The sequence below is a fragment of the Haemaphysalis longicornis genome, unplaced genomic scaffold, assembly GCF_048455015.1.
Source record: "Haemaphysalis longicornis isolate Haplotype H1 unplaced genomic scaffold, Haemaphysalis longicornis Haplotype H1 scaffold_7, whole genome shotgun sequence".
Taxonomy (NCBI): Eukaryota; Metazoa; Arthropoda; class Arachnida; order Ixodida; family Ixodidae; genus Haemaphysalis; species Haemaphysalis longicornis.
The window spans coordinates 193,983,116-194,004,016 of record NW_027526422.1 but is presented as its reverse complement, the minus strand read 5'-3'; the positions used below and the strand labels follow the sequence as shown (position 1 = coordinate 194,004,016).

At 46.1% G+C, this 20,901-nt stretch overlaps 1 protein-coding gene across 3 annotated transcripts; it reads left to right on the top strand.

The window, feature by feature from the left end:
- The first annotated feature begins 3,581 nt into the window (after positions 1–3,581).
- LOC144147363 (uncharacterized) lies at positions 3,582–20,208 on the top strand. 3 transcript variants are annotated; one of them, XM_077679477.1, is made up of 7 exons: positions 3,583–3,887; positions 5,078–5,186; positions 8,062–8,258; positions 12,151–12,234; positions 14,570–14,775; positions 16,860–16,961; positions 19,959–20,208. In XM_077679477.1, the coding sequence occupies exons 1-7, from the start codon at positions 3,641–3,643 to the stop codon at positions 20,037–20,039; spliced, it is 1,026 nt and encodes a 341-aa protein (XP_077535603.1). In that variant the 5' UTR covers positions 3,583–3,640; the 3' UTR covers positions 20,040–20,208. The 3 variants fall into 3 exon arrangements, with proteins under 3 accessions (XP_077535604.1, XP_077535603.1, XP_077535605.1); XM_077679479.1 differs by having other exon boundaries at positions 3,584–3,724; XM_077679478.1 differs by lacking the exon at positions 12,151–12,234 and having other exon boundaries at positions 3,582–3,887.
- Positions 20,209–20,901: the final 693 nt, after the last annotated feature.

Sequence of the window (20,901 nt, the reverse complement as noted above, 5' to 3'; positions counted from 1 at the left end):
GTAAAAAGCACGATCCTTGCTAATGCAAAGAGAAAAATGCGTAGCACGGCCATGCTACTTATCCATGACAGACATCGAAATGCGCTTCTATTCTTTCCTGTCCCAGTAACGCTTACTGAAGTAAGCTGTACCGCACACCTCCATCAACAGATGTTAAGTGGCGGCAGGACTAATAAGACTAGCAATGGTTGGTGGTGAAGCAATAAATGCGGTCATGACAGCTCGAGCTGAGTGCGTGCCACACACTGCTTTGTCGTCGGATCCCCTGGAGCCATGTTCCAGCATCCACTTCTGCTTCCTGTAACACTAATTATTGCATCAAATCAAAGAAATGTGTCACCACTGTGTTCGCGTGTCACAAATCCGCTTGTTATTCGGATAGCAGAAATTTCACTTTAGTGGCATGGCGATGTTGCACGTGAGCAAAAGAAGGTGGTGGTGATTTAAAATTAGTGGAGGAACTGATAACTTTGCAGTGCAGCTAGCTGTTATCTTCCTGCTTTCCCGAAAGACAGATATTTTGCTCTGATGCCCTCAAGCACAGAACATCACCATTTCATTAATTTATTTGTCATCTTCAGCACGATAACCATTTAAAGGGGTCCTGAAACTTGTTTCAGGGCCCCTTTATATGTTTTTCTCCGTACATTTGGCAATGTTGTTGCATTCATTCTTGAGTCTCTGACTCGTGGGTTTCACCAAAGCTTGGCCGCTTTAGGAACTGGCATCCAAACTGAACTGAGTGTCGGGGCTGTAGCAGCAACGCCGCCTGTATTAACATTGCCTGATGCGTCGCGCGCTTTTCAATGGGAAGGGTAGGTACGCTTAGTTCAGGCACTGATCCGCTATGTGGCGCGTGCCGGCGGACATTTCGCCTTACGTCACTGCTCGCGAGTCGCGAACGCTGCACCCACTTCTACGACGTGTGTCTGTCAGTTTGCCTGTTGGGCTTCAAGGGCCGTTTCGCTTACATCTTAGCCGTGACGGGGCGCTAGTTCTGTGATCTCGTTCAACGTGTCGCTCGCTTCATACTTGCTGCATTTTTCCAAAGATAAAGACGGAGGCGGACTGAAATAGTCTAAGAACATACTGATTGTCGGGTAGACATATAGCTAACAGAAAAACGATATTTTCGGATGGGGCAGCCATTATTTTACTGATATTTTTCTTTCTGGAGTATTTAGAGAAGAAAAAATTGCGTGCACGTTTTTTGTTCAGGCGCTTACTTCTACGATTACTTTCCAATAATATCACGTGCTTGTAAACTTCAGAAAATTATAGGAAACAAAAGGATAAGCAGCTGCGATCCCGCCACGCTGTCCGGGCGCTTCTACAGTATAGTCCTCAATTTTAGAAGTGCGTACCGATGCGGAGTGCGAACAGGGGGGTCAAAACAATACCTAAATGCGGAGGGGATAGAGGGGGGATGCCCCACTCAGAAAATATCAGGGCCTGTGATCCGAGTAGATAAGCGCGAAAAGCCGGCATCAGCCTGCGGCAGCGCAAGGGATTTTGTTTCGTGACAAAGGAAGTTTTATCAATGACAGACCAAGACAGACAGGCATGGTGAAAAACAAGAAGGCGTAGGAGCGCCGCCTCGGGAACGCTAAACAAACTTTCCACTATTTTGCATAGTTTCCGAGAAGCGGCGCTGGCTGGCGGACACGAAAGCACGCTGGAAGGCTATGGAGCGGGGAAGGGTAGGAGAGAGCAACAGGAGAGTGGCTGTTTGGCCATTTTTCGCTCACGCGTTAGGCACTGTTTATACAGGCGGCGTTGGTAGCAGTAACCAAGGAGAAGTAGCTCGGGATGTTGGGGGACTCCATTCATCAGTGAGATTGGTGTGAGGAGAAAAGAGCTCCGCTGCATTGCTATTACCCTCTGCTGTAATTATGCAAAGTGAAAGGAGCGTCCTGATGATATCATCGAGCAAAACGACACACTGCGGTGACTGCGATGCGAATTAGGCACTCTGACGCCGTGAAACGATGGCTGGCCAAATAGCAAGTGGGAGTTTATACAGAGAAGGATTGTCCTTAGCTGTTGCAATAAGAGGAAGGGTACAGAGTGTAAAACAGGAAGCAAACCAGGGGTCGTCGATGGGCGGGTTGGTACATATATTCGAACTGCACTAGTGAAGAAAATACGTACCCAAGTACTTGTGTGCTGCTTCGTTCGATAAAACGAAGATTGTAGACAAGGATGTTGTGCAACGATAAGGACATCTACAGACTTTTAAACGTAAAACTTTTGAGTTATCAGTTGCTGTGAACAGAAAACATTTGTGTACGCAGTATTCTTTTGACTACTGGAACCTCTGTGTAACAATTTTCTCAGTTTATTCAAGCTGCAATCTTAGGAGAAAATGTAGCTGGTCCCAGCTGGTTTATGGTTAAATTACCAGCTGGTAGCAGCTGGAACCACCTGGGACCAGCTACCATTTTCTCTTGGGTTAAAATCCCACTGCATCAGCAAGTCCAGTTGCTGCCTTAATGTTTGGCTGAAAAGTCATGAAAAATTGGAAAATCATTTCCTCTTTGAAAGGATTTGTCAGTAACTCACGTATACTGACATAGCTGTTTGGATTTCACTATCAACACTGCAATATATTCAGCAGAAGAGTGGAGGTGAAGGGACTTTTTATATCTAGACGCTCGCACATATCATATTCCGAGACAAAATTGCATATAACATGCAGCAGCTGTTTCAAATGCATGTGTAGGCTTCTTACCAAGTGGATGCATGGTGCCTCTATATATATGATAAAAAAATGATAGTGCTGAGTACAGTAGAGTGAGTACGACTTAAGTGAAGTGCAGCGGGCACCAGAGAGGAAAGCATGACAGTTGGCATTTTTCTAGCAACGAAGGTTGTCAGGTGGAAATGTGAATCCACTGAAATGTACGTATATTTTCTTGTCCAGCCTTCTCCACATTGTAAGATACTGTAAAAGTTGTTTGGAACTCAACCCATGGTTGTTATGGGTCCATTTTGGAAGCACTAAGGCATGTTCATTTAAAAAAAAAATGCTAATTGCTAGTTTCAGCAGGTCATCGCATCAAAACTGAACTCAAACTATTGCCAAGGCCAACAGCGCTTTTGTTCGCTCTCCATTTTTGCGTCGAACTATCGCGGGCAAGGGCTTGGAGGGTCTATTCAGTTGAAGTTCCATCGGTTAATTAACCGGTTCATGCACCGGTTATTTAACGACAGGCCGGCCAACTAGCAGACGATAAATGGGAGTTAACCACCTTCGTCGTCTGCTAAACCCTCTTTATCGTCTGCTAGTTGGCAGGCGTGCCGTATGTGAATGCTCTGTGCACTGATCGATCGGACGCATACACATAAGGGGTCGCCACGACTAAAAAAATGTTAAGAGGAACAGTTTTGCTGAGCCCTATCCAGCAACAAGCCCCTCCTGCCAGGTCAAGCCGGACTAAGCTGCGTAAATGCTCCGGCATCTTGCTGGAAGCAACGCTTTTAGCAGTTTGAAACGCTGGGAATGTACTTGCAAAACCTCCTCTCCCCCCCCTCCTCTTACCTTGATGACGTCATGCGGCGCAATGCACGTTTCGCCGCTTGGGGGCTTGGGGTCGAAATTTTCGAGTAGCGCCATTTTGACGGCAGCGAGGAAACCGAAATGGTATCTTGTTGTGTGCGAAAGTGCAATAGCAGTAGCAGTGGAAGTCGAAAGAGTCAACCAGATAATGCTAATCCTGAGAAGGTTGGGTTTTTCGCTGTTCCTGTCATACTGTCCAATAATTGTGACAAAACTAAAGAGTACTCTCGGAATCGGCGGCAGTTGTGGCTCAAACGCATAAACAAGCTCGGCCACATGAACCTCAGTACAAAGTACATTAAGGTTTGTGGCAGGCATTTCATCACAGGTGAGCCGCGCGCATGCGAAGTTTTGAGCTTCTCTCGAATTATCACTCCCGGACTTTCCTTTGATTGGCTGGACTGTGACTATATATGAACGTGATCTGGCTCTAGCTTGCGCAGAGAGACCTAGCCTGTGTTCAGTAAAACACACTGTTGGGAAAGTTGGACCATATTTGTCCGAAAATATTAGAGCGCGATAAACAGGGCGCAGAAGAGGCACGGCGGGACGAGCGCTTCCCGGGACGGAACGTGTAGCGTGCCAGGTCGCGCAAATTCCTCGTCCCTGGCATTGTTCCGTGTTGTACGGGGTTACCGTGTTGACTGGGACCCGTCTGGGCACCTGCATATTCGTCGCGGTGGGGGAATTAGTTCCGCGGGCCGGCCCTCGCCATGCCCATGCTTTCGTCACAGAGGGGTGCGCCCCCTCCCACTTCCCGCGCGCGCAGGCGCAGTCGGGTCCCTGTCAACACGGTACCAACGTAAACGATGGAACAGACAGGCCGCTAAAACTTTGTGATGAAGGGCACGCTGTCGCTGTCCCTTTATCTTGAATGCATATATGAGAGAGAAATAGAGCGAATTTGGGTCTGTGTGAAAAAGTACACTTAAAAATTTAACCAGATTTATTATGACGTTCATCCTGGCTGACCTTTCTAAAACAAAAGCTAAAAGAATTTTTTTTGTGTTCGAGAAAAGCCGGGTGCCGGCCTAAACTTCGGAATAAGTATTTGTTTTTTCACCTTGACTATTTAATTGTACAGTTAATGTTATAACAAGGAGCCTCTCTTTCTGGACTTTGTTATATATATACACACACACACACACACACACACACACACACACACACACACACACACACACATAGAGAGGGAGAGAGAGGCCGTGTGCACTAAACTCGTACAGTGCAGCTTTGCATTGCCTTCAAGATTAAATTTAGGTTAATCATGATTAACCTAAATTTACCCTTTCACATGTACACGGCAGAGTATACGTTTGTTGTGTAATGTTTGTATGTCTTGTTAACTTTTTTTCTCACACTGACAAGTGTAGAAAATGGGCCAGTTTGCAACACCTTTAGTTGAAAGTGAGCACTTTAACGCTTGCTGGTGCTCATCGTGCTATTGTAATAATGGGACACGCTGTTGTGAAGCAACGTGTGGACAATTAATGGTTACTACTCTGAGAACTATTTCAGGCCGGCCTGCAAATCTCTTTGACGTGACCAACCCCGACTGGGCCCCTTCCTTGCACCTTGGATACGACAGTCCGGAGCACAACCTGCGCGTGTGTAGCAGCATGGAGAGGTACTGAAAGGGTTTAAATTCCATCTTAACAACACTGGGCGCTTAGCTGGGCAGTTCATGATTGAATGGACGTCGGGAAAAGTGCCTGGCTGCTGTACAAAATTTTGTCCGTTCTAACTAGCGCATGTATCTGTAAATGCGTCTTTGTACGCATTAACATTGTGGCATTCCCATGATTGTGGTGAGAGGAGGGGAGTGACGGTGGCCTGTGCTTCTGCTCTGAGAGGCAGTTGCCATGATAGAGAATGGAATCACATTCTCATGAAGTGTATGATCACGGAGAGCGGTATGCTACTCAGCCGGAGGAGGAGGGGCATCTTTATTCTAGTGGTTAGAGCTCTGCCTCATGGGGAACTAACTAGATCCCGTAAAAATCACTTCAAGTCACTTCCCTAGTGACCATAAAAGTATAGCAAGGCAACCACATCAAGAAAGACCTTGATCTGTCCAGCACAATTTTAAACGTTCGAGGAGTGCTATAGTTCATACCACAAGCTGCGTGCAGCACTGTGGAGGCTATATTGTTGTCAATAGAGCCCCGATTTCACCACTCACGACTTCACCTTCACCATCACTTCAACATCACCACAGAAGCACTAGAGGGCTTCTGTGGTGATGTTAGTGTATTTATTTGTTTATGTTCATTGTGGTTGTGGTCATGGGCTCACAAATACAAGAGCTGAACAGGTGGCACTTGAAGCACCTCCGTGTGCATTCGCTCACATATTCAAAGTAGCTAGTATCGGCAGAAAATATTGTATACGCAGGAGTTGACCATAATTGTGGATAGAATAAAACGTTGCAAGCGCAGGCCCTAATAAAGAAGAAAAGAATTGATCAAACCAAGCAATCGGATCAAGTCGTACGAATGATATGTCCGCGCCACACGAAGTTTGAGCTTTTAAACATGTGTAGTCCACGGCTATATATATGGTACAAAAAATGCACCAATTTTCACCGCTCCCAGTTCAAAAGCAACTAACACCAAAAAATGACTGTATATGGCCAGAGGAGTTTAAAGTTTTATGCATAGCAATAGAAGCGACCCTGTCTGCTTCCCAAAAGAAGATTTGAGGTGAAAGCCTGAAGCGCTTTGCTGTGCGAAACACCGGCATTGATGATGTTGTCAGGCACAGACAATGGGCACCACTGCAAAGAGCAAAAAATTACGCCCATCTTCCTGCGAGGGAACCCTGGTGTGATGCGACGCAACGGGGGGTTCAATTGGTGTTTCCGTTGGGTTGATTCTCTAAATCGGGTGAAACGTGTTGTGACGCGAAGTCGAACGAGAGCGAGCGCTGACTGAACTGCCGCAGCGCGCTACCCGCTTTATATTCACAGCGCCTGAAGGAGAGGAGACAGCGGAGGAGAGTCGTGCATGCGCGCACTTGCGTGACGGGAGTGGAGCGAAGTGAGCGCACGCAGCTGTTGTTTATGATAATGAGACGGAGTGAGAGTGTTGCGCACAGCTGTCGGAGAGAAGAGCGGAGGAGAGTCGCGCATGCGCAGGTGGAGTGCGGACGCCGCCGACACCGACGCAGGAGGGACATGCCTCAGAGCAAGAGATGTGTCGCATCTAATAAAAAAACATGTGGGAGATTGTGTGAGGATCAAGTCTAAGTATCCAGAGTAGGAGCCGAATGGGTTACTACTGGGTTACTGCGGCACGTTGCAAGCGTTGGAACAAGAGGTGGCCTTGTGCGTACCTCGAGAAAGGTGAATGTGAGAGCACAAATGTTACACTCAGTGTAACATTTGTGCTCTTACATTATGTAGGACAGGTGAGCGTAAAGTGTCACCAGTTGTTTCTTGACAAGGTAATTTGTGCCAAAATACGAAGAAACGAAAGCGGAGAAAGAGATGCAAAATGTCCTTGATGAGTATCACTAGGGGTAGCCGTAATAGTTTTGCCGTTAAAGCACATAAGCAGACTTGAGTAGTGCCCAGAGGAATTTTTCATCCCGTTTTTGCCAAGAACAGTCCTTCTCTTATTGTTCTCATAGTTGGCATTGAAAAATGCCTACAACTAGCCTTGGCCAGGCCTGCGTGCATGGGTGGCCTTGCTTGTGTCTCTTTGGCGCCAGTGAAAACAGGCTCCAAACGCTGGTTTACCATCATTGATTGCGGCAGGGATCTTGTTCGGGCACAGTAATTCTGCACATTGGAACCAGGGAAAAAGGCAGAATTTAGCTGCTGGGCGTTTTTTGTTTAACAATTCAAGCATTTTACTCAAAGGGCACCTCAAATGAGATGTGCCAGTTACTGTATTTACTCGATTCTACGCACCCCCCCCCCCCCCCCTTTTTTTTTAAGATTACGATGCCCAAATTGAGGGAGGTGCTTAGATTTGAAAAACCTAAATTACTTCCCCCCTCTCCACTTTTTCTCCCGGTCGTGTGTCAACGAGACGGGTGCAAGGAATAATGTTTTATTTAACCAATATTCAACCAAAAAACAAGTACGGGCAGTGAACCCACCGCTTATGTACGATACCCAGTCACCTTCACTACCATTCGAGTCTGTTGGACCGCTTGGTCCTCGCTCTCGGTATTTCCCAGCAGGTTGTCTTGTGTTCCGTTGAAGTGGTTGGTAATTGTAAGCTTCATAAATGACCTGGCCACAATGTCAACTCGAGTCTGCTTCCACGCGTCTGAAATCCACCTTGCGATGGTTGCTCGAAAAAGGGGGTGCTTAGACTCGCATGCAAACTTTTTTCCTTTTTTTCAAGATTTTCCCCAGAAAGTAGGGGAGGGTGCTTAGAATAGAGTGAATACGTTATATCACCATTTGGAAATGTGGAGCATGTGCGCGTGTTGTGTGCCCCCTTTATTTGTGACCGCTGCCTCCCTTCCCCCTCTCTCGCTTGGTGCACCAGGTATGAGCGGGCCAAGCAGCGTGCCAGGCGCAAGAAAGAGGCGGCGGCTGCCAAGGCCCAGGTCTCGCCCGGTGAGCCGGCAGAAGGCAGTCCGTCTCCTGCCAAGCCAGCACCCACGATTGTGACGGTGGAGATATGGAAGGAGGAGGGGCCAGTTGATGAAGAACCCGCAGTTGGGCTCCCGATCATCACCGATGGTGCGTAGTCTGGTGGCAGAATGCATCTGATGCCGTTTTGAAAATTGCTCGGGTTTTGATTATCATTTCGGGGCTGATTTCTGGCCGCTGCTGGACATGAGGGAATGCGGAATTTATCCCTTTTTCGGGGGAATTGTCAAAAAGCAGGCATCGGTAGAGAATTCTTTGAGAAAAAGCATGAGCAATACCTGATAAGTGGTCATGCCACCTATTCTTCGTCTGCCTTGTTTGTGCTTTTAGTTAAGGAACGCATGAACCAACTCACCTAACAGCAGGTTTTAATAGATGGACGATCTAAGTGTGTATGTAAGTAAAGGATGTTGCTGTGCTATTACCAACACCTTGAAGTTGACTCTGTCGAAACCAGTGGAGCTTGTATATTGTGCTTGGCTTTGGGCAGCTCCAAGATCAGCGACCACGCTTCCGTGGTTGTTTCTAGAATCTAGTAAACACAGTTCTTGCCTGTGGGGCCAGCAACCGGTATGACCACCTTTTACCGCCTTCTGGAACAGCCAACGTCCTCCATTGGCACTACAACAAAATTTTTGATGCCAGTGCATCAAAGGGGAAAGTGCCTTCTTTCGGGTTGGCAGGGGGTGTTACAGCTCCTTCATTGGTAAAAATTGGGTTTACTAGATTTCAAAATAGATGTGGTCGCTGATCTCGGCGATGAACAAAACAGAGCATCAAATGTGAGCCTTACTAAGGAAAATTTGAGTGCGGACGAGCAAGTGGGTCGCTCATGTGTGCAAGTAGACGTGCTGATAGCATTTCTCTTTGTGCGTGCTTTAACCTCTCAATTAAGTTCATTTAAAGTACAGCAACACTCTTGAAAAGAGAATTTCCCAGTGTCTTGAGTGTTATCCGACGTCACGCCGGTTCAACGCTGCAGTCCTGTCTAGAGTGCCTTCCAGTGACGTTAGAATATTTAAAATTAGGCTGGCACGGGATAGAGCTTCTGCCATTATGGCGTAGAGGTTATGTCTTAACTTCTTGATACCACGGGCGGTGGTTTGAGGCCGGCTCTTGCCATTTTTGGTGTTTTTTAGCAGCGGAGCTGTTTGAAGCTTGAGTTCCATCTGTGCCTGGCGTCACTCAAAAATGGGCGCAGGAAAGTGGAGAGGAAGAAAAATGCTAGACCAAGAAGTGTGAGGGGAAGTGGCGAGGAGGAAAGGAGCTGAAGAGAAGGTGTGCGGATTGTGGCGCAGATGTTCGGGTGGGGAGGCGTGCGTCGGGGATTGGCTGCGTGTAGTGATGATGTAAGCTCCGACGTGCGGGTGTCCTCCTAGTTGAGAGAGATAGTGTGCGTTCTACCCATAAAAATCATCATCATCATCAGCCTATCTGCGCCCACTGCAGGGCAAAGGCCTCTCCCATGGATCTCCAATTATCCCGGTCCTGTGCCAGCTGCGACCGAGTTATCCCCGCAAACTTCTTGATCTCATCTGCCCACCTAACTTTCTGCCGCCCCCTGCAACGCTTGCTTTTTCTAGCGATCCACTCTGTTACCCTTAATGACCAACGGTTATCTTGCCTTCGCATTACATGCCCTGCGTACGCCCATTTCTTTTTCTTTATTTATAGTAACATGTCCTTAACACGCGTTTGTTCCTTGACCCACTCTGCTCTCTCCTTGTCCTTTAACGTTACACCTATCGTCTTCCGTTCCATTGCTCGCGGAGTCGTTCTCAATTTAAGTTGAACCCTCTTATTAGTGAGCCTCAAAGTTTCTGCCCTGTAAGTGAGTACCACTAATATGCAGCTGTCATACACTTTCTTCTTCAGGGCAATGGTAGGCTGCCATTCATTATAAAATGGGCAGTCCTAAAAAAAGCCAAGTTGAAGATAGTGAAGACCACCAGCTCTGCTGTTTCCTCAGTCTTTGTATCTCAAATGTGAAAGTGGTCGAATTCTTTTATCTTTAGTTTTGATTACAATTTTCGTGGCTTAGGTTAGTTTTTGGTGTCCTAAATTATTGCTTTCTGTTTATTACGTTATTTCATGTCAGGTTATGTTATGTTGCTCTAGAGAGAGTGAAGTAGTGCCAGACGCGGAATTCTTTATGAAATGCTGCTGGTCGTTGCTTTAGTGTAGAGTTTACGGTATCGCAGGACAGTGCACTAAACACTGCAGAAGAATTTTCTACAGATAAGGCATTGCTATTGTTTGGTTTTTTATGCAACCCGGGATACTCCTTTACCTGTTTAGAAAAAAGAAAGTGCTTCTAACTTGGGCCGTACAAAAGGTACAAGATAATTTTCAGGGTGTGCCATGTTCGGTATTACTGCAGCTTTTAATCTTTGTTCTTGAATTTTTCAGAACGTAAGTTTCTAGCTCTGGTACGCCAATGTTGATACAGTCAAACCCGTTTATAGCGAACTGCAATATGCACCGCGATTAGTTCGATATATCCAATAGTTCGATATAGCCGAACCCGCCTATAACGAGCTTATTGCTACAAGTTCGCAATCCGCGGGAGCCCCCCCGCCATCCCCCCCTCACCACCTCCGCCATTCGCGTATGCAGGAATGAACACAGTACAGTAGCCATTACCATACCAAAATAATCCATTTATTGCAAGTAATAAAGCTACTTTCTGCCTTAACTGCCCACGTTGCAAAAAAAAAGAAAGCGGTGATTTTTGTTTTCACTTTCGTTTTGGCGGCTTCAACTAGGATAGCATTCTCTACACGAAACATTGTTTGCACCAGTTCGAGTCCGCGTCCTCAAAAATCTAAGAAGCATTGGCGGAGCACCTCGACTGCCGAAAGCGCTTCATTATAAGCGCCGGACGGATTTCACTCGCGACATCATCGGGAACGCTGGCGAGCTCTTCCCACAGTTCACCGATGCTGCTGTCTTGGTCTGGACTTGCTGACAGGGCGGGTTCCGTCGCGAGTCCCGGGCGTCGGAAACAGTTACGGAAAGTATTGGGCGTCACGTCGCTCTGTGCGAGGCGCAATGTCTCAGTCGCGGCTCTTACTTCGTGGTCGTGGCCAATCCACATCTCAATCGCTGCTCCGAGATCATGCATTTCGGCGGCCATTCTAGGCGCCCAGAGTTCGATATATCGGATGTGAACTTCGTTATAAGGAATATGTTTCCCGTGTATTTCCGTAACTGAATTATTTTTGTTCGATATATAGCATAATTCGCTCTATCCGGGTTCATTATAGCCGGGTTTGACTGTCGTCACTCGGAGAAAATTTTTTGTCGAAACTTTGGGGGTGTTATATTAGATACCAAGGCTTGCACTACACTGGGATTATATAATTTCATAAATACTAGCTGTTATCTCATGAAGGCAGGCTTGCGAAAATTCAGTTTTTTTGCAGTTGTTTTTCGAAGATAATTCCTCCACAAACAAATATGTAATCGTTTTATACTTGTTGTTGCAAGAGCTCATGAGTAGTTGTGCATAAATTTTACATAATTTTTGGGTAGCCTAGATATCGGAGTTACGACTGCTAACGTGAGTGACAGATTTGACACTTCTTAATGCACTTTTCTCAGAAAGAAAAAATGCACATAAATTGGCCAGAAAGCTCATAACGTGGCCTATACGGTATATACCTTAATGTGCTAAAGTGAGGCAGCAATGTTTACGGCTCACTTCAGTGTTGAATTAAATGGTTATGGTATTGCCTTTTTTTGTTTTTTTTTTTAATTCTAGCATTCCTCGGATACATCTCGTGCATATTTCTCGTGCATACATCTCATGCACATCTCGTGCAAAGAAGAAAGGGCAACAATTTAAATGGGCAAACAAACAAAAAGAAGACCTTGTGTTTGTTTAGCTTGTTGCCTTTCGGAAAAAAGGAAAAAAAAAGCAATTTGGTTTAGCCCAAGGCGCCCTATAGATGTCTTTTTTTTTTTTCTGTCTTCTGCACAGTACGCAGCATTGCTGGTGAACTGGATGGTGAGTCCATCTTCACAGAGGAGCAGGCCACCATAAAAGAGGAAAGCACAGAGCCAGGTTAGTCCCTAGTGGATTCTCTAGAGATGCTAGCTTATGACCGTCAATAGATGGAGATTGCACTCTTTCTTCACTTCCTTTAAAGAGGCCATGCAGACAAAATACAAGTTTGTTTTACTCGAAAGATTCCGTGTTTTATAGTGCCCCCGGCGCTTGTCCGGCCGCAAACGATGCCGTATTCACCAAGAAATTATTCAATTTAGGTTAAAATTTTGATTCTTCCCCCAAATCGTGTGTTTTCGTGACATCTGCCAGGACGTCATAATGGCGTGTATTCAAACGAACTTCCACTGCGACATTCGGCTCTGCAGCCTTGCTTGCCGTCAGTCCTCCCAGATGGCGCTACCATACTGAGCTGCAAACCATTGTCTGCCATTGCTTTGTTTCTGATTGTATTTGCCCCTGGCTTGTTTTTGTTACTGGAGAAAGTAATTGGTTAGTGAAACATGGGGTATCCTCGACAAATGTGGTCATGTAAGACAACGTCGCTTACGCCAATCGGTCAGTGTCGTGTAAGAAAACTCTGAAGCGGCATCTAAAACAAGCATAGTGCACCCAATACCAACAGCAGTGCGCATCAATACTCCTATGCTTACGGTTATTTTCATAACTTTCATTGTTTACCTCACCATTCTTACTGCTGTAAGATGAATATGCATTACATTTAGGCGCAAATAGCTCGTTTGGCAAGCTTCTATAAGCCCCGTCTAATTTGCGTTTGTGTTTGCCAGCCTCAGCCAATTGCAGAGCTGGTGCATATGACATCATAGGTTCTGTTCCGGGAAATGAGCTGGTGGGTCGCATGACCAATCCCCTTTTCCCTAATTATGCAGCTTATCCGAGCAAAATCTACGTTAAAAACGGCGTCAGTACGATTCTAACGAGGCAGTGTTTCGAATGAACCAAACTTGTGTTTTGTCTGCATGGTCCCTTGAAGGTCTCACAAAAGGGTGCATATTGCATAACAGATGGGTTGCAAAGAGTAAACAAACCGCAAAACAAGCACTGTGGTAGAGTGAGTGAGTGAACAGCTCTGTTTTGCCAAAGACGGGTATGGGCGAAGAAGGGAGGCGGAGTCCTCTTCACTAGACCCCTCCTTTAGGCGGCGGCCAGGAGTACTTGGGCCCTGGCAGCATCTTCGGCCATCTGGACGGCCTCGAGTTGAATGTCCGGGTCTGCCACTGCTCCAAGGAAGTGTGATGTCTAGTGCTCGAGGTGTGCTGTTGTCTTTCAGACGGCAGGCCCATTTAGCGCGTATAAGGTCAGATCTTGCTGGACATACTTTAACAAGAAGAGATAATGATCGTTGATTGTTTTTGTGGACGTGCGATGGCAGGGCAGCTACCACAGCGACTGCTAAAGGCTGAAAATGCATACTCGCGAAGGGCTGAAAATGCATACTCGCGAAGAACACATAACAGTGCACTTAAAAACTGTCTTCTGTTGTCTTTTCTTATTGTTTTTGTCCTGTCTTGTAGTTGCAGCGCTGCACAAGTTCTTAATTATTGCACTTTGTTAGGTGAAGTTGTCACCTCATATTGTGGTGCAGTCACTGGCTAACTTGAAAGCTGGCCTGTGAAACACCGAGCTCTATATGATGGCAACATTGTTTGCCAAAGTGCCCCATCTTTTAAGTGAACAGCACTTTAGGGGCTTGCCTTGTCGTCGTAGCTCGCTCGGTGGATCCAAGTAGAGCCTCGTGCACGGCGTTTTGCGTAGCTGCTGTCGTCGCGACGTGACTCGGAGGCTTCAAAAGCCAAGCGGTTTATATAGTCATATGTGTTGAAAACTCCTGAACCGCTGGCACTTGTCCTTTGTTTAGTGTCCATTGTTTCGTGCAAAGAAAACTGTAGGTGCATTGTGTTCAATTAGTTAGGAACACTCGTTGGATTGGTTTTTACGATAGTAAGCGAAAAAAAAGTGGCAGTGCAACGCCGGCACATGCGGGAGGAAAATCAAGCACGAAAAGAACAGAACTCCCGCTGGCGCAGTTTCAGGCAGGGGGCACACAAGCACTGCGAAGGCGGAAAATTTGAATGGCATTGGGTGGCAGCAGTGAGCGGATAACGGTGCCACAGCCCATTATGGCGAATCACTGCTCTGCACTTCTGACAGCTTTCCCATTGAGTGGAACGGCTTTAAATTTTATTGAATTTAAGCATAGCTGTGCGGCCTTTATGGTCCCTGTAAGCTAGCTATGCATGTCTGGTGGAACCGTATGAATCGCGATAGAATAAAACCAGCTCGAGAGACCAAGATGGGAAAGGGAGACACCACAGCGCTGACTTCAGCTAGCCCAAGCTTTTGTGTGAGCGGATGAAGTGTATTTGTGCAGGTTGGCCGGTCCCTTGCACTGCAGCGGCCAGCGGTCGGCCGGCGGAGCGCCCCGTGAGGGAGCAGCAGGTGCAGACGCGGTACACGATGGGCTACCTGGACAAGCTGGAGTCGGACAACCGGGAGCTGCGCCAGGAAGTGTATGCCCTCCGGGACAAACTGGCACTGCCCTTGGCCCACGACAGCACCTGCAAGCTGGTTGGGCAGGTAGGTACTGTCTCCACTGACTTCCCGATCGTTACTTCTCTTGGGGCTCTGATTAATGGGCACCATCACAATAACATTACTGCAACTAAAAGCACACACACCAACCAAACAAGTTTTTATTAAGTAGGAGACTGGATATCTCAATGAAGGTGACGGCGGAAATCATCCGGTTGTGCTTGATTTAGGATGTAACATAAGATGTAACATAAATGTGTGCTTGGTGGTCTGGATTGTCAGAGATTTGAGATAGAGCTGAGAAGTCTAGTTTTAGGGGCGAAGCTCCTTAAGGCGTGGGTCTGTCCATCCTCGACGTATGTATGTAGCCACCTCTAGTTTAGTTCTTGGATTGTTTACTAGATGGCGTGGCTACCTCTAGTTTAGTTCTTGGATTGTTTACTAGATGGCGGTACTTGTATATGATGAAAAGATGTGCTTGGATTGTTTACTAGATGGCGTGGCTACCTCTAGTTTAGTTCTGGTATTGTTTACTAGATGGCGGGGAGCGTTGCAATAAAATCCGTTCGCTGTTGGCGCGCGCTCGGAGTCGCCCGATGGATAAGGCTGCAGATGTGCGAGCCCGCGAGGCAGAAGCGCTCCGTGAAGCTGCGCGACGACGCTGCCAAGATCCGAGCGTTCGAGAACGAGAGGCCCAAGCGTCACGGCAACGGCGCGAGGACCCTGCCGTACGCGAAGCGGCACGGCTGCGGCGCGAAGAGGATCTCCAAAACATCAGAGAACGGGAAGCGGCGAGAAAGCGCACGTATCGGCAGGCAGACCCCGATGCAGTGAGAGCTCGTGAGGCGTCTGCAAAACGCATCAGGCGAGCTCAGCCCCAAGGTGCCGACGCGCGGTTTAAGCGAGACTTTCTAGACGTTACGTTCGGACACAGATGTAGTGGGCGTACTTTCACTGAAGAGTCACGGTTTTACCGATAATTTCCCCTCAGGAGCTTCGCCCACTCATCATCATTCACCCCGTGGATATGCTGTGATTTTTTTTTTTTTTTTTGTCTGGTATCTTCTCATCAGCTGAGTTTATTTAACCCCGAACAAATTCAGCATGTTAGGATGGAGCATTCAAAGACACGTTCTTCCTTCTCGCATCAGACGGGTTGTTCGAGTCTGTTGAAAATTGTCTGTCTCACTGACGTAACTTCTATTGCAGTGATAGCAAAATTATTGCACCAGTGGATCTCGTTCTAGAATCGTAAAGAGAGGAAAGGAGTGGGCTGAGATGCGTCCCACTAATTTTGTGAATTGTAAGAGAAGATGTCCTCTGTGGCACAGGTCTTTGCAATTCTCATCATGGTAGCTTTAAGATTAGTCTTGTGCGTCTTGAAGGGACTCTGTATGGCTTGTCTATGATAACATTGGCTGTTCAAGTTGCCTGTTATTTTTCTTGTTTGCTTTGTTAGATACGTTGGTGTAGTTCACAGCACTGTCGATCTTACTGTTCTCGATGTTTTAGCTGCAACTGCTTCGTCCTGTGCTTCCTTGTGGCCTGCTGCATCACATGAATGGCTGTTTTGAATGTCTTGTATCTTACACTTATCTCGAACAGCTGCAAGAATAGAGGCATTAGCTTTTGAAACAAATTGCAACTCACAAGTTTCGTTAGTGCACAGTACACAGTGTGTGGGGCCGTGACAATGTGGTCGTTTTAAAATAAAAAGAGGCCTCGAGGTTTTCATATTTTGGTAAAAAACAGCTTTTACTGCCCCCAAAAAGATGTTTTCCTAGCAACGCACCTGTCTTCAGAGGTAAAGCAGACCTTAAGGAAATCGGTAGACGCTTCGTCCCTGTAAGCTGGCTTCCCCACATAGTGTGTTTCCCAGTGAAGCAAAAAACGCTGCTTGCTCAGTTCTGGGAGTGGCTTTTTACACCTGTAAATCTTACTGGACCATTGTCAGGCACAGGAAAATAAAAAAAATAATGGCTTGCACTTGTGGACTATCCGAGATGTTACGTAAGCAGCAGTTTGGTTGTTTACGCGTAATGACCCCTTTAAGTGTGATTGCGTTTAGTGGAGCCATTCTCAGCCATCTTGTTCCCGTCTGTCCGTCCATGCACGTATGCCGCTCGCAGCTGGAGGCCGACAACAAGGAACTCCGGAAGGAAGTGTTCTTCCTCCAGGAAAAGCTGGTGGAAGCCCTGCCCGCCAAGGACGCTTACAAGCTCCTCCGTCAGGTACGTACTACAGTGGAACCCCAGTTATATGTGTCCCTGGCTTTTATGACAACCCAGGTTTTACGACGGACAAGTCGAGTCCCGGTGCATTAAAAAACCTTGGTTACCCGACGCTACTTCATGCCTGAGCTGTGTATCTGACGGCCCACGCAAAGTGCGCAGCCAATCGGCGCTCGAAATGAAAGTTCCACGGGCCTGTTCAGCGGACCTTGAGCAGACTCGATCGATTCTTCCCAGCGTAGCTTTCGTCTCCGTCTCACCTTCTTTCGTTTCTCTCCCCTCCAGCAGCTGCCCCCTCCTCTGCACAATCGCTTTCCACATCTCCTCGCTGGCGTCGCTTCTTGTCTTGTTGCGCAGCGGTCTCAGCGGCAATGTGCAGCTGGTGTTCATTTCTCCCGCTTTGCAGTGAATTGCCAACGAGGTTAAGCTGACAGACTGAGGCTTCCACACGCGTTTGTCGTGATCGCGTGTGCCGTGATTTTCACTGGCTGGCGGGAATTGCGGCAGTGGACTGTGGTACAAGGTTTGGTTTAATACAGTGTGCTTGGTACCTGCACTGCTTTATTCTTTCCAGTTTTATATATTTTTTTTTAATGCGTAGCATTCTTTGTTTGCAAAGTACCCCACAGCCAGGACCGTGTGATGTCCTGCATTTCCACAAAAATGCAGATATCGCAAAAGTTCCACCAGTAATCGTTATAATAGCGCAAATGGAGATAATTGGTCAGACGAAAGTTTGAAAACTAAAAAAAATAACAAATACAATATAATTACGAAAAATGGCAAATTGTGTAATGCCCTGCATTTCCACAATATTGCAGATTTCGTGAATGTTCCATTTCTGATCCACTTCTAATGGCGATAATTGGTCAGACAGGATTTAGAAAAAACAAAAAAATTGGCTCTAAAACACTCCCACTCAAGACAAGCACCGTAAGAATGCTACACATTAGTAGATGATTCTCTGAATTGCTGCTAAATTTTTGTACTGCTTTGGGTTTCTGAGCTGTGCAAGGCATTAGTTTGTAGTTTACATTGAATTTTCTTCCAAATTTGTTGGGCAAAACTGTATTTACTGGCATACTTGTTGATTTTAGGATGCTTTTTCACGGTATCAAGAAAGTCGTATAACCAGGGTTCTACTGTATGTCCTGAGGAGTGCTAATTTTTCTGTTCGTGGTTGTTTTTAGATGCGATTGTGTTTGCAGGCAGCTCCTAGCAGTTCTGGCTGTCTGTCTGTTCACAGTTGTCCCTAACTCCAGATGTGCCTGCAGTACTTTCCTGTTTGTCAGTGCTGTACCTCCTGGAGGTTGTGAGGGGGAAAGGGTGTGAAAGAAGGTACAGCACAGAAAGCCTCTCCCGGCATCATTTTTTCCCCATCTCATTTCCTTCTCCTCCACTACAACTGGATCCTGTGATTTCAATCGAGATCGATCGATCGATCGATCCATCAATCAATCAATCAATCAATCAATAAATCAATCAATAAACCGTTCAATCAATCAATCAATAAACCAATCAATCAATCAATCAATAAACCATTCAATCAATCAATCAATAAACCAATCAATCAATCAATCAATTTATTAATAACTGAAAATTGTACATCGGGGTTATATACAGAAGGAGGTCGCAAGGTCGGACACTCTGGTGGACCCTCCTATACAGAAGAACTCAAATTGCGTATTACATATTAATATTACATTTAGAGCTGCTGCTTGGAGACTTCCAGAGAACACTGCCTGCTCCATGTGCTTTTTGTTTGGACATCATGAGAACCCCAGTAATGCACTGTCTGGGGCAAATCGACGTGTAGTGACGCATGTGGCAGGAAAAACGGGAACTGCTGTAGAGAAAGAAAACGGAAAGGGCGGAGGAAACCAAGTTAGCAGAAGGAAAGAATGGTTCTTAGACATCACACATTAGTTTGCATTTGAAGAGCGTTATATTAACGAAATGATGCATGTTCGAATAAACATAAGTTACTCCTACACATCCTGTTTTTGCCTCATATTGTCGCACTGCTTCCTCCTTATCCCATCTCTGTTGCCAAATTTCATTTAGCAAGTTTGAGGCTAAGGCTCTCACATGTAGGCAGCCTGTCAAGACGGAGAATATAGTGGGAATTATATTTCCGACCCCACCTCAATGAGGCTGGAGTCTGGAAGTAACAAGCTTGAAGGTGTGCATGGTGTGTCCAAGGCCAAGATTGAAGCAGATGTGAGGGCTTGCACTTGCTGAAAAAGTGGAAGAGCTTACGCAAACAGAAGCCGTGAAGTTTTACCGCGGTGTTCATTTATAATTCTTCACACACTCGTCTACCTTTTCCGATATGAGTGCCATTTGATGTAATGAGGCTCATAAAAACCTTCTCACTCAATTCGGTCATATAATTAATCATATGGAACTATCAATTTGTCAACCTATTTAGTTTTCATTGGAAACTGCAAATGAAGGCAGCAATGCCAAATCTTCATATACATAGTTTGCTAAAGGCTTAATAAGCACCACATTGCAGAGAGCACGAATAAAAACCAGTTTTACCTGATCTTTAGAAGGCGATTGTAAACACAAAAGGTAAGCAGAGCTGACATTGAAGATTCTGGTGGCCATATTAAGTAACTGTAAATGTGACTAGTTGCGTGTGAGGTTCAAACCCACTGGTGGAACAGGCCTGCTTGGATCCTGCTTTCCACTTACACTTCGAAGGGAGTACTAGTATACCATGTTGCGTTTTCGCATCATCATTCTTGCACAAGATGTCTTAGGGTGGCTAAAGATTTTTAAATGTGCTACAATTTATGTGGAGCTTTGCCTCTGTTGCCTGCCTTCTCCAAATGCCTCAATTTTGTGACCTCTGCACTCTTTGTAACACTGTCATTCCAGTGCATGGTGTCTCAAAACTACTAGCTTGGCATTAAGGAGTGAGGCAAGGTTTAGCTTTTTGCCCCACTCCCTGGTTTGCTATTCATTCTTTTACCTTTTTTTCTTGCACAGGGGGGCTCAACTGCGATACTCCGACGACTGGTGGGCCGTCGACCGATAGCGCCAAAGTCTTGCAGCCACTGCGGCACCTGAGTGGATGCCCAAAGTCTAGTCCGGGCTCCAGCCCAACACTTTCTGTGATCTGTATTTCATCCTGTTTGTTGCTCCTAATTATTGTGGAAGGGAGAAAAACCATCGTGTCATCATCATTTTGTAAATTTGTTACAGCACTCAACAAATAAAGGACTTGCACATGTTGAAAGTTCGTTGAACCAACCTTGATTGTGTGCAGGAGCCAGTTTATATGGCTGCACACAACATTCTGTGGCAGTTTGACTGTATTCTCGCTATGGAGAAGGGCATAGCTTTGCATGGAACAAAGACAAGTGGAAGGTGTGTGCACCGCCTGCAACAAGTGCTTGCTCTCCCCTTACTTTTTTTCTTTAAAAAAATATTGACTCAAGATTTCTTCTGCCCAAACTGACCTCCATGGATACTGTGGTCAAGCTAAGCTGTAAAAGTATGGCTACTAATGTGGATGCATAGACATCACTGCTTTCGGGTCAAAAAACTAAGGTGATCTGAATAATTCATGCAAAAAACGCATGGCAATAATTCTTGGTGTAGCAGATTGGAAGAACTTCCGCCCAAAGCCTTGCAAACTTCGGTGTTGAGGAATTTTTTCTTCTTTTCCATGTTATTTTGATGCAGCTGTATGTAAATAAACGAAATTATACATTATGTTTTACAATAAGCTGCATCTGGCCTGTCAGATGGTATAGGTTAAATTTCTTTTGGTGTGTCTATTATATACCACTATCTATGAATGTTGTGTTTTTATCACCCGAAAAATTGGTGGTGTTTCTGCTGCTGCCAGTTAACAGCCCCATTCCTTAACGAAATGGTCGATTTTGTACGTCGCGGACTATCTGAAAATTCAGGTTTTGATTCCAAT